Below are 12674 nucleotides of genomic sequence, written 5' to 3'. Positions count from 1 at the left end.
TTATTATAGACATACATTCGATGCATGTCTATAATTATTATAGACATACATCGATAGACTTTTGACAAGTACGTAAGTTAAAAAAAATAGTTTGCTATATATTTCTTATTATATGTATGTTTTATTTATACTTCTCTTTAGATATTAAGGATGCATTCGAGGAGTTTACTATCAGCGCTATTTAGGTGAAAACGTTGTTCTATGTCTGTTGCCTATTATATGCCGAAAAAAGTTAAATGATATTTTATTCGTCTAGACTCTAGACTATATAACGTTCTCTTTACTTGATAACTTTTGCATCTACCAAAATCACGAGGTCTACAATATTAATTTTGGTACGACATAATACGAAAGTGCCATTACTTTTTGATAAAATATGAAAAATACCATTGGAAACGTTTTTTGGGGCTGGGACTAATATTTGTAAAACGAGGGGAAAATCAAAAGCTACGGTATTGTAGAAATGAATTTTTATTTTATTACAACATAGTAAAAAAGTGCCATTACTTTTTGACAAAATATGAAAAATAATATTGGAAACATTTTCTTGAGCTGGGACTAATATTTGTAAAACGAGGGGAAAATCGAAAGCTAAGGTATTATAGACATACAACGCTTCTCAAATATATTGCTTTCATGTTTAATGTTATCCTTTAACAAGTGTATAAATTGCATATATGAAATACATTTGTTCGAAGTAAAGTTATACTGGAAACATTATTCATTGGTGCATATATATATACTTAAATAAAAATCGTAATCGATAAAAATACAAAAGATAATCAGTTTCATTTCTGTTTTTATACAAGAAAATTTATTCTTAAGTGAAACATTAATTTACGTAAACTATTTAGCGATTTCGAGTAAATCAGACAGTATCTTGAACGAGTTGAGTATTCTGCAGATATTTTCTACATACGAAATATTTGATAACGTACAGATTTCTATAGAATACCTAGATCGCTAATGTGCTACAGTTATGAATCGGTCCGAGACACGTTTTTTCAGTTATTGCATAAATTCATGTACGTGTAGTGTTCAATTGAGACGGTGTACCGCGGGCCTCTTCACAGAGGCGGGGACGCGTCTCTAGCCGTGATAGTAGTAGTGCATTTAAAATCTCTTAACAACAATCACAGTAATTACATTGACACGAGTTTTCTCTCGGCGTATTCGCCTCGAAGATTCCGTTATTCGGAGTTCGTCTGTGAACAATAAGGAACGATTCTTCCCTTTTCCGAGAGAAAAACTCATGTTCTAAACAATTACAAGCGACATTGAACGTTCGTCACTACTACGGATCGGCGCTATGGGCATGCGCGTCTTATCGTCTTATCCGTGGATCGCTAATCACTTGCGATGATTGGCGTTCCGCGCATGTCAGTGCGCAAGAGCGCTCGAAACCCCGCGAAAGCCAACATTTCGAGGTCAATCTAGGCAAAGTTTAATTTACAAACGCCTATTGACGTTTATAACAATGATAAAAGCTCCCGTCGCGGGTGCCCAACGAGCTTTTCCGGTCTTTCGTTCGCGCTACAAGCTCGAGCTTCGCTCGCGTCTTCGCTTCCTGCGTTCTGAATCGTTTCTTAAAGCTGGTTTATGCAAGTGTCAAGTTATACCGGAATCGGTAAAAATTGTTCAATTGCCGTTAAAAGTGAAGAAAATAGTTGACTGTAATCGGTTAATTTTTACCCAGCGAGAAATGACTCGTCGATCGACGTCAAATCGACATCGTTTCTCACTGGGTACCGATTCCGGCACAAGTTAACAGTTACGGCTTTGCTTAAACCAGCCTTTAAGGTCCGGTTTCACCAAACGTCGCTTAACTGTAATTTTAGTTTAATTCACGTTTGTCTTTTTCTGAAGTAACAGTTGGAGAGAGGCAAAGAACGAATTAAGCCAAGCTCAAAGTTACACAACGTTGGTGAAACCGGGCCTTAGTCGCAATGTTCCGTTCTTTTCTTCTCTAGTACTTCTTCTAGGACTTCTAAAAGAACAGATACGTTATCCATCAGTAGTTAGTATTGTACCACGTTAGTATTAAAAATTGTGGGAGTCCATCAACTACGCTTCATCTCTCCATTTTTGGTTCCCGTGTCGCTGACCCTCTCTCCTCGCGCTTTCGACACGTAACATTTATGAAGTAGCATTAATTGGCGTAAGAAATCATCAACGATGATTTTAAATCCCTTCAAAACAGCTACCTTTTCTGAAATCATTTGACTTTTTTTTTCATTTTCCAGAGATAGCAGTCCAGGTATTTGTGTATAGAAGTCTGTAAACAACGTATAGCATATTCATATTAAAAAGAAATTGTACCATCACTTGTCTATGCTGCATGTATAACGGCACCAATGAAAAATGTAAGATATATCTTTGAGCAATAATTCAGTTATATATAATCGTTTTCTCAGTTATATTCTAATAACATGAAAAGTATTGTGATTTTGGGGTGACTCTAGTCTTGTATTTAATCTTTCTATTGTAATTGACAAATTAAATGCTTTCGAAAATTAGTACAATTATTATTGTAGTACGAATAATCCCAATAAATTTCAGTTTTTATGAATTCCTTTTTATTGATGCCATCAAGTGTACAGGAAAATGAATATTGCAAGAAAGTTGCAAAACGTGTTAGTGTTCAGGCCTCCGTAACGTTTCCATAAATTTTATTATGTACACAGGAAGAAACTGCGAAGATACTTCAAATAAATAAATACAACACCGTAGTTTTACGCCGTGGCCAATCAACGATCTCTCTCTCTCAGGTGATCGCAAACGAAATCTTGCGTGCAAGAAAGTGGAAGAATTCACTACGCGTGTCGCCATGTCCGTAACAATCCACGATCGATTCAATTCGCTAGCAATAGACGACGTCTCCGGATATCGGACGCCCGTCGCCGAGGGCACGCGCGCTCTCAGTATTCATACACATAGCATGATATGACGTGACTAATAAATACAATCAGCTATGCACAATCCCGTTAGCTTTCGTCGTACAGAGGAGTACCATCTCCACTGAGGGACATACTCCGTGGACTAGAATTCGTATGCGGAGTGCCCCGCGGAGATTTGTACGACGGAGTACGCGCGGACGACGGTCTGCTTCTGCCGGAGGGTGTCGTTCTGCCAGCCGGCTCGTCATAGTTACGCGGAGTTTTCCTGGACTCCTCGTACCTGGGCGTCGATCCGCTGGAAAGTACATTTAACCGTTGTTGATAATCGAACGTCGCGTCTCAAATATATCAATAATTTTTACTTGAAAAACGTGACCCTTATTTAATGGAGGAAAGTCCTAGTATGATACAGGAGTCTAATATGAGACGAGTAGGTAGGTTTTCAGCGTCCAAATTCAATCGCAATCTTTTTTTTTCGCAACGGTCACACGATCCAACGACCAATTTCCACTAAACAGATTTCGCTCCAAGGGCAAATAAATTCATGGTGGAACCAACAGACGACGCCTATTAATTTAGCAGAAACGCCATCTCACAATAGGGGACTTTACATATTTATTTGCTATTATTATTGCACTTACGAGACTCGGGGGCCGCTTTTCAAACGTGCCCACGCCTCGGCGGCCTTCTTCCAATCCGTCGGATCGCCGGAAGGAGTGGACAGGGGTGGTGGTGTAGGTCTGTGCGACTGAGCGGACCTGTGATGGCCGGGTGTCATCGAGGGCGGCGGTGGATGCACGAAGGGCCCTTGATGGTGGCTGGGGGTTTGCTGGCCGTATCTGGGAGTGGGCTGGCCGTGATGCGGGGTGTGATGGGGCGTCTGATACGGGGTCATAAATGGAGTCTGGCCGGACGGCGTATACGGCGTGTTCGGATACGTGTGCACTCCGCCGTATCCGCCGGTAGCACTGGCCGCCCCGGGGGTGTGCGGCGGATAGTGATGCGGCGTCTGATTCGCCACTTGCGACAGCGAGTGCAACATGTGATGCGGAAGGTTCTGTGCAACGCGCTGTATTGCTTCTTGATTCATACCTGAAACAATATCGATCGAGATAAGAGCGATTAACATACTTAGTCCGTGTGCTCATATTAACGCCGCGTATAAAGTCATTCTAAAATGTGAACACCTGACTAACGCACAATATTTGTTAATTAATAAGGTGTAGGGCCGCCGTTTGCTTTTAATGTCCCTTTCTACCAGTGCGGATTAACTTGGATCTCGGTTCAACTCACATTACATCTTTTTCTAGTTTTAAAAATTAGAAAGAGATAAAAAGTAATTTAAGCCGGGACTAAAGTTAATCTGCACTGGTAGAAACGGGCATTAGACAGCTAACCGAGCACCCACGATCTGGCCTCTTTCGAAGTCTGACAGGTCGCCCATTTCGCTAACCGATTGTTAACACCGTCGTAGAACAAAGCCCTGTATGTAATAGATATATATTTTGTGACCCATACTATGATTCCAGAAAAGTTACTCTCACATAAGAATCCCGGTGACTGACGATGACTCGCAGTGGCGGTGTAGACAGACTTACCGCTGACTGTTCCCGGCGTAGTAGTGTAAGGTGTCCTAGAAGTCATCGCGCCGCGCGGTGTACTCGGAGTGGATTGGCCAGGAACGGGATCCCTGAAGTGTTCCTTGAACCAGCGCAACAGATCGCTCACCCTACCGAACATCTGCGCGCGAAATCTAAAGCCCTCGGATGTCACTGTGATGAACTCGTGGCGGCAGCGAGTACGCGGCAGATACGAGAGTAGGAACTTTCCGGGAAAGGTCTACGAAGGAGAAATTAACGAGATTATATTTTTAAATTAAGAAGATTTTCGAGAAATCGCTAGTTAAAACTTAGCTACGCTCGGTCCGCTTACTTTAGCTGCCGACATGATGTAGGGAATTCCGCTAGGGTTTTCCTTCTTCTGTTCTTTCAGTATCTCCTCCGCTTTGTCTTTGATTCCCTCAACACCGTGCTTGTAGTACTTGAAGTCCAATAATTCGGAGGCGTAAGCCGCCATGGGATTTACGTGCCGAGCGATAATCTCGTCCAAATCCTCGAATTCCTCGTTGCCGATCCACAGGCTCTGTCCCAATGAAAAAGCGTTCTCCTTGCCCTCCTCGCGAACGTCGATGTGCTGCAGAATGTCGTCGGTGACTTTCCACGTGACTGTCAAGTGGTCGGCACCTTTGCTGCTCGGTCTCACTATCGCCTCGCCCTGCTTCATCGTCTGCATCAGCTTTACCGTCTCGGCGAAACTGATATTGTGGAAGGACGGATGGACGATGACGCGTTTCACGTAGATTTGCCGCTGCTTTGCCTTCTTCGCGTCCTCTTCTACCTTTACGTCCCTTTGCTCGGTGTCGGTGTCATAAAATGGATCTCGCTGCGGCCTGCAAATACAATCACGACGTATATAATAACTCGCACAGATTAGACATTTCTTCTTACTTTGTTTGCGGACTTTCTTATTTACAGAATTGTAAAAAAAAAAGACAGAGCTGCGTAAAAGTTATTTGACTACCCACCTCCACTCATGATTCTTGTCAGCGAGATCGCTGCTCTTGCTGGTACATTCGACGCTGAATCGATCTACCTCGATTTTAATAATTCGGCAGTGAATGATCTGCCCCATACCGACTCTCTCGCAAGGATTTGCGACGTGCCGATCCGACAGATTTTTTATGTGAATGTATCCAGAGATGCCGTTGTCCAGTCGCAATCTCACGCCGGTGGCCTTGCCCGGGCAGGCGCCGGCGTCGAAGTGATTCCACACCTCCGACAGCTCGGGGAAATCGTTCTTCAGGCAGAACGGGCACTGCCACAGACCGGTCTCTTCGTTTCGCACCGGATTCGCCTGATCAAGCTGGTCGCCCTGCGGCTTTCGGTGACTGATTCCGACCACGGTAGCCAGCACCAGCTTGCCGACGTAGAAGGTCTCGGGTGTCTCCTTGGTGAGAACGTCGAACAGTTTCTCCGGGCTCGGCGACTGATACGCCACACGTAGGTCCTTGTAGCGGCTGTTCAGCTCGGCCCTGATGTCGTAGAGAGTGACGCATTTGTTGCCGAAGCCCTGCCGCTCGAGTTCCTCGGCGAAAGCGTCGAGATCCAGGTCCTTGAGGCGCTCGGGCGACTCGAGTATCTCCTCCAGAGCACCGGCGGGATTGGCGTCCTCATCGTCGTACTCCAGAGCGTCGACCGCCATCTTCCTGGCCCACTCGTAGGTCTCGGGATGTACGCGCGAACCGTCCAGCACCTCCACATACGCCTCGGTACTGTCGCCCAGGCTGTTGGTGTCGATCTTGATGAAGCCAGCGCAATTAATGAACACCTTCGGCCCCATGTGACACGCGGTGACTAACTGCGTCCTGTTTTCCAATCGCTGATTTGTCTGCTTCAGCATCTTGATGAGCGCCTGACCCTTTCGCGGCCCGAGACCGCAAACAAATTGCACAAGGTTGCCGCAGTACGCCTGCTGGACTGCCTTATTGACGTCCACGCCAACTTCGTTTACGCGATTGACGAACTCCAAATACAGATTCTCCAGCAGCTCCTCCTTGGGTAGCTGATCTTGCAAGTTGTGATACTTGAGGCAGAGAATCTCCTCGTCGGCGGTGCACAATTGCGAGAACTCCACCAGCGGATCCTGCATCCTTCTCGCGAGCGAGATAGCCTGGCGCAGCAGCTCCGGGTAATCCCGGAACTCCGAGACACCCTTGTTACTGTTGGAGTAGATCTTGGCGAGCTCGTTTTCGCATATCTCCACCTGGATATTGGGAAACTGCTCCTCCATCGCCAGATTAGTGATGCACTCCTTAATGTCGGCAGCCATCATCGTTGCCTCCCGGGACTCGCCGGCCACCACGACTACGTGCGGCTTCTTCGTAGCTATGAAGTTTTTCAGCGCCAGCAGATCGGCCTCCTTCATCGTCTTCTCGTCCTCGCGGTGACTGTTCTTGCGCTTCATCAAGTGCGGCAGGCGCAGGTAATCCGTACACTCGCCGTCGGGCGCGACCAGACAAGTGAAAGCTGCTTGGGAGTAATCGGGCACAAAGGCCAGGCCCATGACGCGCAGGCCTTTACTAGTGTCCCACTCCTCGTCCTCTTCCTCGGGAAACTCACAGCTGTACGGCGCGACCTTGATCCAGTTGTACATCTTGCGACAGCACGAGCGCATCACGCACTCCTTCGCCTCGGCGACCAGATTCGTGCGCAGTTCCTTCTTCAGATGCGGTATCACCATACGGTTGAGCGCGATCTCGACGCTGCCTACGCGCAAGGCGTTCCAGTCCTGCACGAGTTTGCTGAACTCGTCCCGGCAATAGAGTTGCTTCATCTCGTCGACGTAGTTGCTGCTGGTGTTGCCTTCGATGGTGTCGCTGAACGTAATCGTGATGAGCTTGTCCTCCTCGGCGATTATCATATTCAAAAAATGCACGCCCACGAGATCGCGCACCGGCTTGTCCTTGAGATACTTCATCGTGTAGATCGGATGGTTCTCGTCGATCTCTTTGATGCCCCTCTTGGTTGGATTTATGGATACCTTGGCGCGCTCCATGTACATCTCGCGCACGCATTTACGCACGAGCGGCTCGCGCGCCAACTGAATCGCCACCATCAGCTGAGCAGCCTTCAGCACTTCCTCAGCGGCCTTGAATCGCGAACTGCAGTACTCGAGCGCGATCGTCGTCGGCTCGGTCGGCTCCTGATCCACCTCGTGACGCTGATAATTGTCGCGCAGATTCTCGGCGTAATGCTCGGGTGTCAGGCCGAATTTCTTCGCCAGACCGTCCAGAGCGGCCTTTCGACAGATCGTGTACGGGCCACTTCTAACGGCCTGCTTCAACGTTTCGTCGATCTCTTCTTCCTCCAGTGGCTCTTCCTCCTCCGGCGGATCCTCGCCGTTTTCTTCCGCCTCGGCGATCTGTTGTTTGCGTCGCTGGATCCTCTCCTCGCGCCGCGCCTGCTTCTCCTTTTGTCGCACGGTCTCCTGCATCTTCGGGATCTCGTGGCTGTAATACAGCATGAAATGATTGTAGACGTCGTTAAGCTCTTCGCTCGTCTGCACGTTCTTCAGTCGCTCAATGTCGTCGTCTTTAATCACTCGCACGCTATCCGGCAGTGGCGCGTCCGGGTTCTTCATGACTTCGTCCAGTTGATAGTTGCGCATTTTCTCGAACAGCTTAAGCAGGTTCTCCTTCCGCTGACACAACTGACACCACTTGGCGTCGAACTTGTAAACCTTCCACAGGTCGTTGATATTCAGCTCGGGCAGCACGTACTCCTTCCTGTAGAAGGATATAAAGGGGACTTCAAAGTGTTGATTGCGTATGAAGTCCAAGGCTTTCTTGATCTTGCCGATGGTCTGGGGTCCTTTTCGCGCCCGCTCCTTTGCCTCGGGATTCAAATGGGAATCCTGAATAGAAACTGTAGGCTTGCAAAACGCCTGCTTGTAGATCCATTCTGCCTCGAGATCCAGCTCATCGGAACCCTCCGGAACTGATGTGACCGGTACAGACCGAAGTTGCATTCTTTCTGGTATATCTGTATTACGTATCTGCAATTTGAAGCCAGATAGCGTAAGTAATAATTTGGGGACAGTACTAAGAAATGTAACTTTTGTCACACTATGACATGCCTATGTGCTCCTGCACGTCTTCGTGTTAAATTGGAAAATCTACGTTCAAGATTTCTATATCACAATCCAAATCTAATTATTAATGTTTATGTTACGCATTTCAACGTAAAGACACAAAACTTTTTACATCGTAATACCGTTTCTTACTCTAATGACTTCGAAGACTAATGTAGAAAAATTAATATAAATCTATTCAAATTTAATAAAAGAGAAAACAATACTATTAAAAATACGTCTGGCTAATGTCAGTGACAATAATTTGTTGCACAAGATTATCTTGTTACGCAGTACCTCGTTGTCCATATCAGTAAAGTGACCACGTTTCAATTCGCTGGGCTCGTAAATCTCGAAGATACTCTTTCTCGTGGTCTTTTTCTTCAGCTGTTTCTTCGGCCGTCGTGGCCGTTCGGCATCGACGTCTTCGTCCATATATTCATCCTCTTCTTCTTCCTCCTCTTCCTCATAATCCTCCTCGCCATATTTACCGAATTCATCATAATCAAAATCAACGCCGAAAATGTCTTGTGCCTCTTGCAGTGCCCTAGATAAGAAGAAGGTATTGCTTTTTATCTAAGTTCCTGTCTTATTCAAATGACTGTGAATTCATCACTGAAAAAAAGAAATTTTTTTCCGCTACCGTAGCCAAACATGGCTTGCTAAAAATATTTTGCGGCCGTAAGTATAAATTTCTAAACCACAGCAAACTGCTTGCTGTCGCATCTCGTACAATAGGCACAGTAGCAAAATATTCAGCTATCACAGCTGAATATCAGCTGTCCTTATTTTACAACTGAAATTCAGTCGCCACTTCCGTTTTTAGCTACGGCAGCTACATGTTTCTTTCCACGATCTTATGCCGAAAAGCATTTGATTACGTACGCATCGGAAAATATCGGTTTCTTCTTCTTCCTTTTCTCCGCAATGGGTCTACCATCATCGTCAACAATAAAATCATCCGCATCGGTATATTCTCCTTCATCACTGCCTTCCTCGAAGGTTTCCGCCTCTGGCCTGTGGCTTCGCTCGCTTCGTCTCTCGTCCTCCTAAGAGCAATACAAACGAATAAATAAAGAACATCACACTTTAGGATCGCAGGCACTATACGAGCGTTACGTACCGTGATATCCCTTTCCTAATATAAGCACGCATTTAACAAATGCAAACATGTATACACGTATAAACATGCGTTTGTACCTTTTAGTATATTTACGTACATGAAATAAGAATTTCACGAATAGCAATAAAATGTAGATAGCATGATCGAGTATTGCAATCGAAGTATAGTATAAATTTCGAAGTACTTCGCTACTTTGTCAGAATTAACTCTGATATATCTTACGCAATACTTACGTCTCCAGAGCCTTCGAACAATTCATTGGCAATGGCGTCCCTTTCTTCGTCCGCTTCCTTCTCTTGTTCCTCCTCCGACTCCTCGTCTTGGATCCTTCGAAGGCGTTTGAAACGCTTCTGCAGCACAAGGTGAAGTACATCGTATCGTTGGCAACAAATTATTTCCTTATTTGAATGGACAATTCAGTGGAAACGCACTCTTTCAAACTTAACGCCCAAGTTTTCTTCAATCAGATCGTAATCCTCATCTTCCAAGCGATCATCAAAATCCTCGTCGTCGCTCTTCTTACGTTTCTTGTGATGGTTAGAACCATCGCTGTCCTCGCCCTCGCTCTCGTCTATAGGATTGTCGTCTATCAAATCTTTCAGCTCCTCGCGCAACTGATCCTCGTCGTCTACAAAATATATTACGTCAATACTGCAAACACCACGCGCACGGATGCATACAGGGAGGTCCCCTATTATGAGACAGGGTCCTAATATGGGATAGCGGATTGTTGTGCAAATTAACAGGCGTCGTCGGTTGATTCCACCGTGAATTTATTGCCCTTGCGGCGCAATCTGTTGAATGGAAAATTCATCGTTGGAATGTGTAGTCGTTGCGAAAAACAAAACAAGAGATTTGCGATTGAATCTGGGCGTTGAAAACCTGCTATCTCATATTAGAAAACTCTCGTGGTAGAGGACTTTCCTCTAGGTGTAAAACTGAATCGTGAAGATCAACATAAATTAGGTACGACCTGTTGTAAGCAATTTTTACCAACTAGGTGCGCATATAAATAAAATGTGATCCACGTTCTCCTCCCCCGACTGTTCTCCAAGCAACATTCGCGGTCGATCGGTTCCTGCGCTTTGGATCCAATCAATTGCACGCAGTCGCTACTTAATTAACTCGTTGCTCAACGAGTTCGGTAAACGGACATACTGAATGTACCCGTTATCGCACAAATATGACGGAGACTCGAAAGATACGAAAGGATGATAAAAATTAGGAAAGCTGCAAATTAAATTCTTCCACTTTTAGACAATTTGTCTCACCCAGCAGCTTGATTCCCATTCATTTTTATCTCCGCGTATACAAGTCAAAGATATTTCTTTAGTGACACGAGAAAACCCATTTCGAATAATGTTAACAAATAATAAAAAGAAAATTTCGAACCGATCGTCAAGGGATTGCGTTCAGTGACAGCTGGATAAGACTGCACAGGTGAAGGGAAGGGAAGGGAGAGGAGGGGAGGGGAAGGGAAGGGGGGCACAAGAGACACAAGGAGAAAGAGGGGAGGAGCATCTCGGGAGACAACTAGATAAGGAGGACGATCGCTTTTGCATAAATGGAGTGCGGTAAAACGTGGCGTGAAGAAAACCAAAGCGACGAGACGGAATCGGCAAGCGTTAAACGCGATCTGCCGTCGGCGCGTTCGCCGAGTGAGTGTCGCGCGCTCAAAAGGCCGCGAGAGGCTTGCGCCATGACGTCTTCTCTACCTTCCTCCTCGTCGTCGCTCTCCTCGACGGCCTTCAGCTTCCGCAGTCGCTTCTTCTCATTCTGATTCAGCTCCTCCTCGCCCTGCAACACGTCCGTTCGCACATAAGCAACACCGGTCGTTGCGTCGTGTTAACGCGACGGCGTTCGGCTCCGCTCTCGCGTAGCGAACCCCTCCCTCCCCCTCGCGCGCGCGTGCTGCGAGAACGGACGAAGGGACTCACCTCGCTCACGTCCGCCTCGGAGTCGAGATACTCTGCCATGCTTCGGAACGTAAAACGATGCCTCTCGTCCGCGACCTGGCGCGCGTCGCCTCGCCTCGGAGACTCACTTAGAAGGTTCGATGGCACGAGGTTCCGCGACCACCTTCGACATCCCACCTTCTCCGTATTCTCTCGCGGGATGGCTACCTGAGAGTAGGTGAGGCGCTAGATGGGACGACCGCCTCCTGAGCCGTCGCGAGGTGGCGCCGCGCGTAATATCGGGCGCGTCGATTGGTCAGAAGAGAGAACGCGGCGATCTTTCCGTTTACGTCCATTTCTACTAAAAAAAGTGTCGGGCTAAAGGCCTTCACACATAAAATTCCGTATGGACGTAAAACGTAAGCGTAAGAAAATCAACAGGTTGGATTTGCTACTGCTTGCGTCATTGCCTTACGTTCTCGACTGTGATCGGTCGATTTTCTTAGTCCCAGTCTACAATAGAGATTTAAGCCCTAAGCCTTAAGAAATTGACTAATCACAGTCGCGCATTCTACTCATACTTGACCGTGATTGGCCAATTTCTTAAAGCTTAGGGCTTAAATCATCTATTGTAGACTGGGACTTATGCTTACGTTTTACGTCCTTACGGAATTTTATGTGTGAAGGCCTTAAAGCGGGGAGCACACACTTTTGCATAAGTGCATAAAGCCTCGTCTACATAGAAGTCGTAAAGTCGTAGTCGTAAGGCTGGGTCTACATTGGATGTCGTAAGTCGTGTCGGAAGAAATTGACCAATCACAGTTCATTATTCTCCTTACGGTTGAAGAATAATGAACTGTGATTGGTCAATTCAGTCAGACGCATAAGAATTGACCAATCGCAGTCGATTATTCTTACGACTACGACCATTGTAGACAGAACCGAGAATCATTGTAGCGGAGGCTTTAAAGACTTGTGTCCACGACTCGTGCACGACGCTAGAACTTGATTCATCACCCAAGTTCTACTTCCAAGAAATAACGTAGCCAATCAGCTTGCAGCTTAGGGTAC

At 46.2% G+C, this 12674-nt stretch overlaps 2 protein-coding genes across 3 annotated transcripts in view; one reads left to right on the top strand and one right to left on the bottom strand.

Moving 5' to 3' along the window:
- LOC105559637 overlaps positions 1 to 2516 on the top strand; it is an 11278-nt gene extending 8762 nt beyond the window's left edge. The window contains exon 13 of the mRNA XM_012008076.1: positions 2244 to 2516. Within this exon, the coding sequence (XP_011863466.1) occupies positions 2244 to 2271 (28 nt within the window). The 3' untranslated portion in view covers positions 2272 to 2516. The remainder of the gene's footprint in view (positions 1 to 2243) is intronic.
- A 118-nt stretch (positions 2517 to 2634) lies between these two features.
- Positions 2635 to 11924, bottom strand: LOC105559636 (transcription elongation factor SPT6). 2 transcript variants are annotated; one of them, XM_012008073.1, is made up of 12 exons: positions 11646 to 11924; positions 11424 to 11505; positions 10140 to 10336; positions 9942 to 10058; positions 9709 to 9723; positions 9471 to 9634; positions 8883 to 9132; positions 5482 to 8510; positions 4830 to 5346; positions 4496 to 4736; positions 3539 to 3989; positions 2635 to 3192 (listed from the first exon to the last, which is right to left on the bottom strand). In XM_012008073.1, the coding sequence occupies exons 1-12, from the start codon at positions 11682 to 11684 to the stop codon at positions 2985 to 2987; spliced, it is 5310 nt and encodes a 1769-aa protein (XP_011863463.1). In that variant the 5' UTR covers positions 11685 to 11924; the 3' UTR covers positions 2635 to 2984. The 2 variants fall into 2 exon arrangements, with proteins under 2 accessions (XP_011863463.1, XP_011863464.1); XM_012008074.1 differs by lacking the exon at positions 9709 to 9723 and having other exon boundaries at positions 11646 to 11921.
- Between the last annotated feature and the right edge of the window lie 750 nt (positions 11925 to 12674).

The sequence above is a fragment of the Vollenhovia emeryi genome, unplaced genomic scaffold, assembly GCF_000949405.1.
Source record: "Vollenhovia emeryi isolate VEMERY1.0 unplaced genomic scaffold, V.emery_V1.0 DF939261.1, whole genome shotgun sequence".
NCBI classification, from domain to species: Eukaryota; Metazoa; Arthropoda; class Insecta; order Hymenoptera; family Formicidae; genus Vollenhovia; species Vollenhovia emeryi.
The sequence above is the reverse complement of the archived record's forward strand: the minus strand, read 5'-3'. Positions and strand labels throughout refer to the sequence as shown.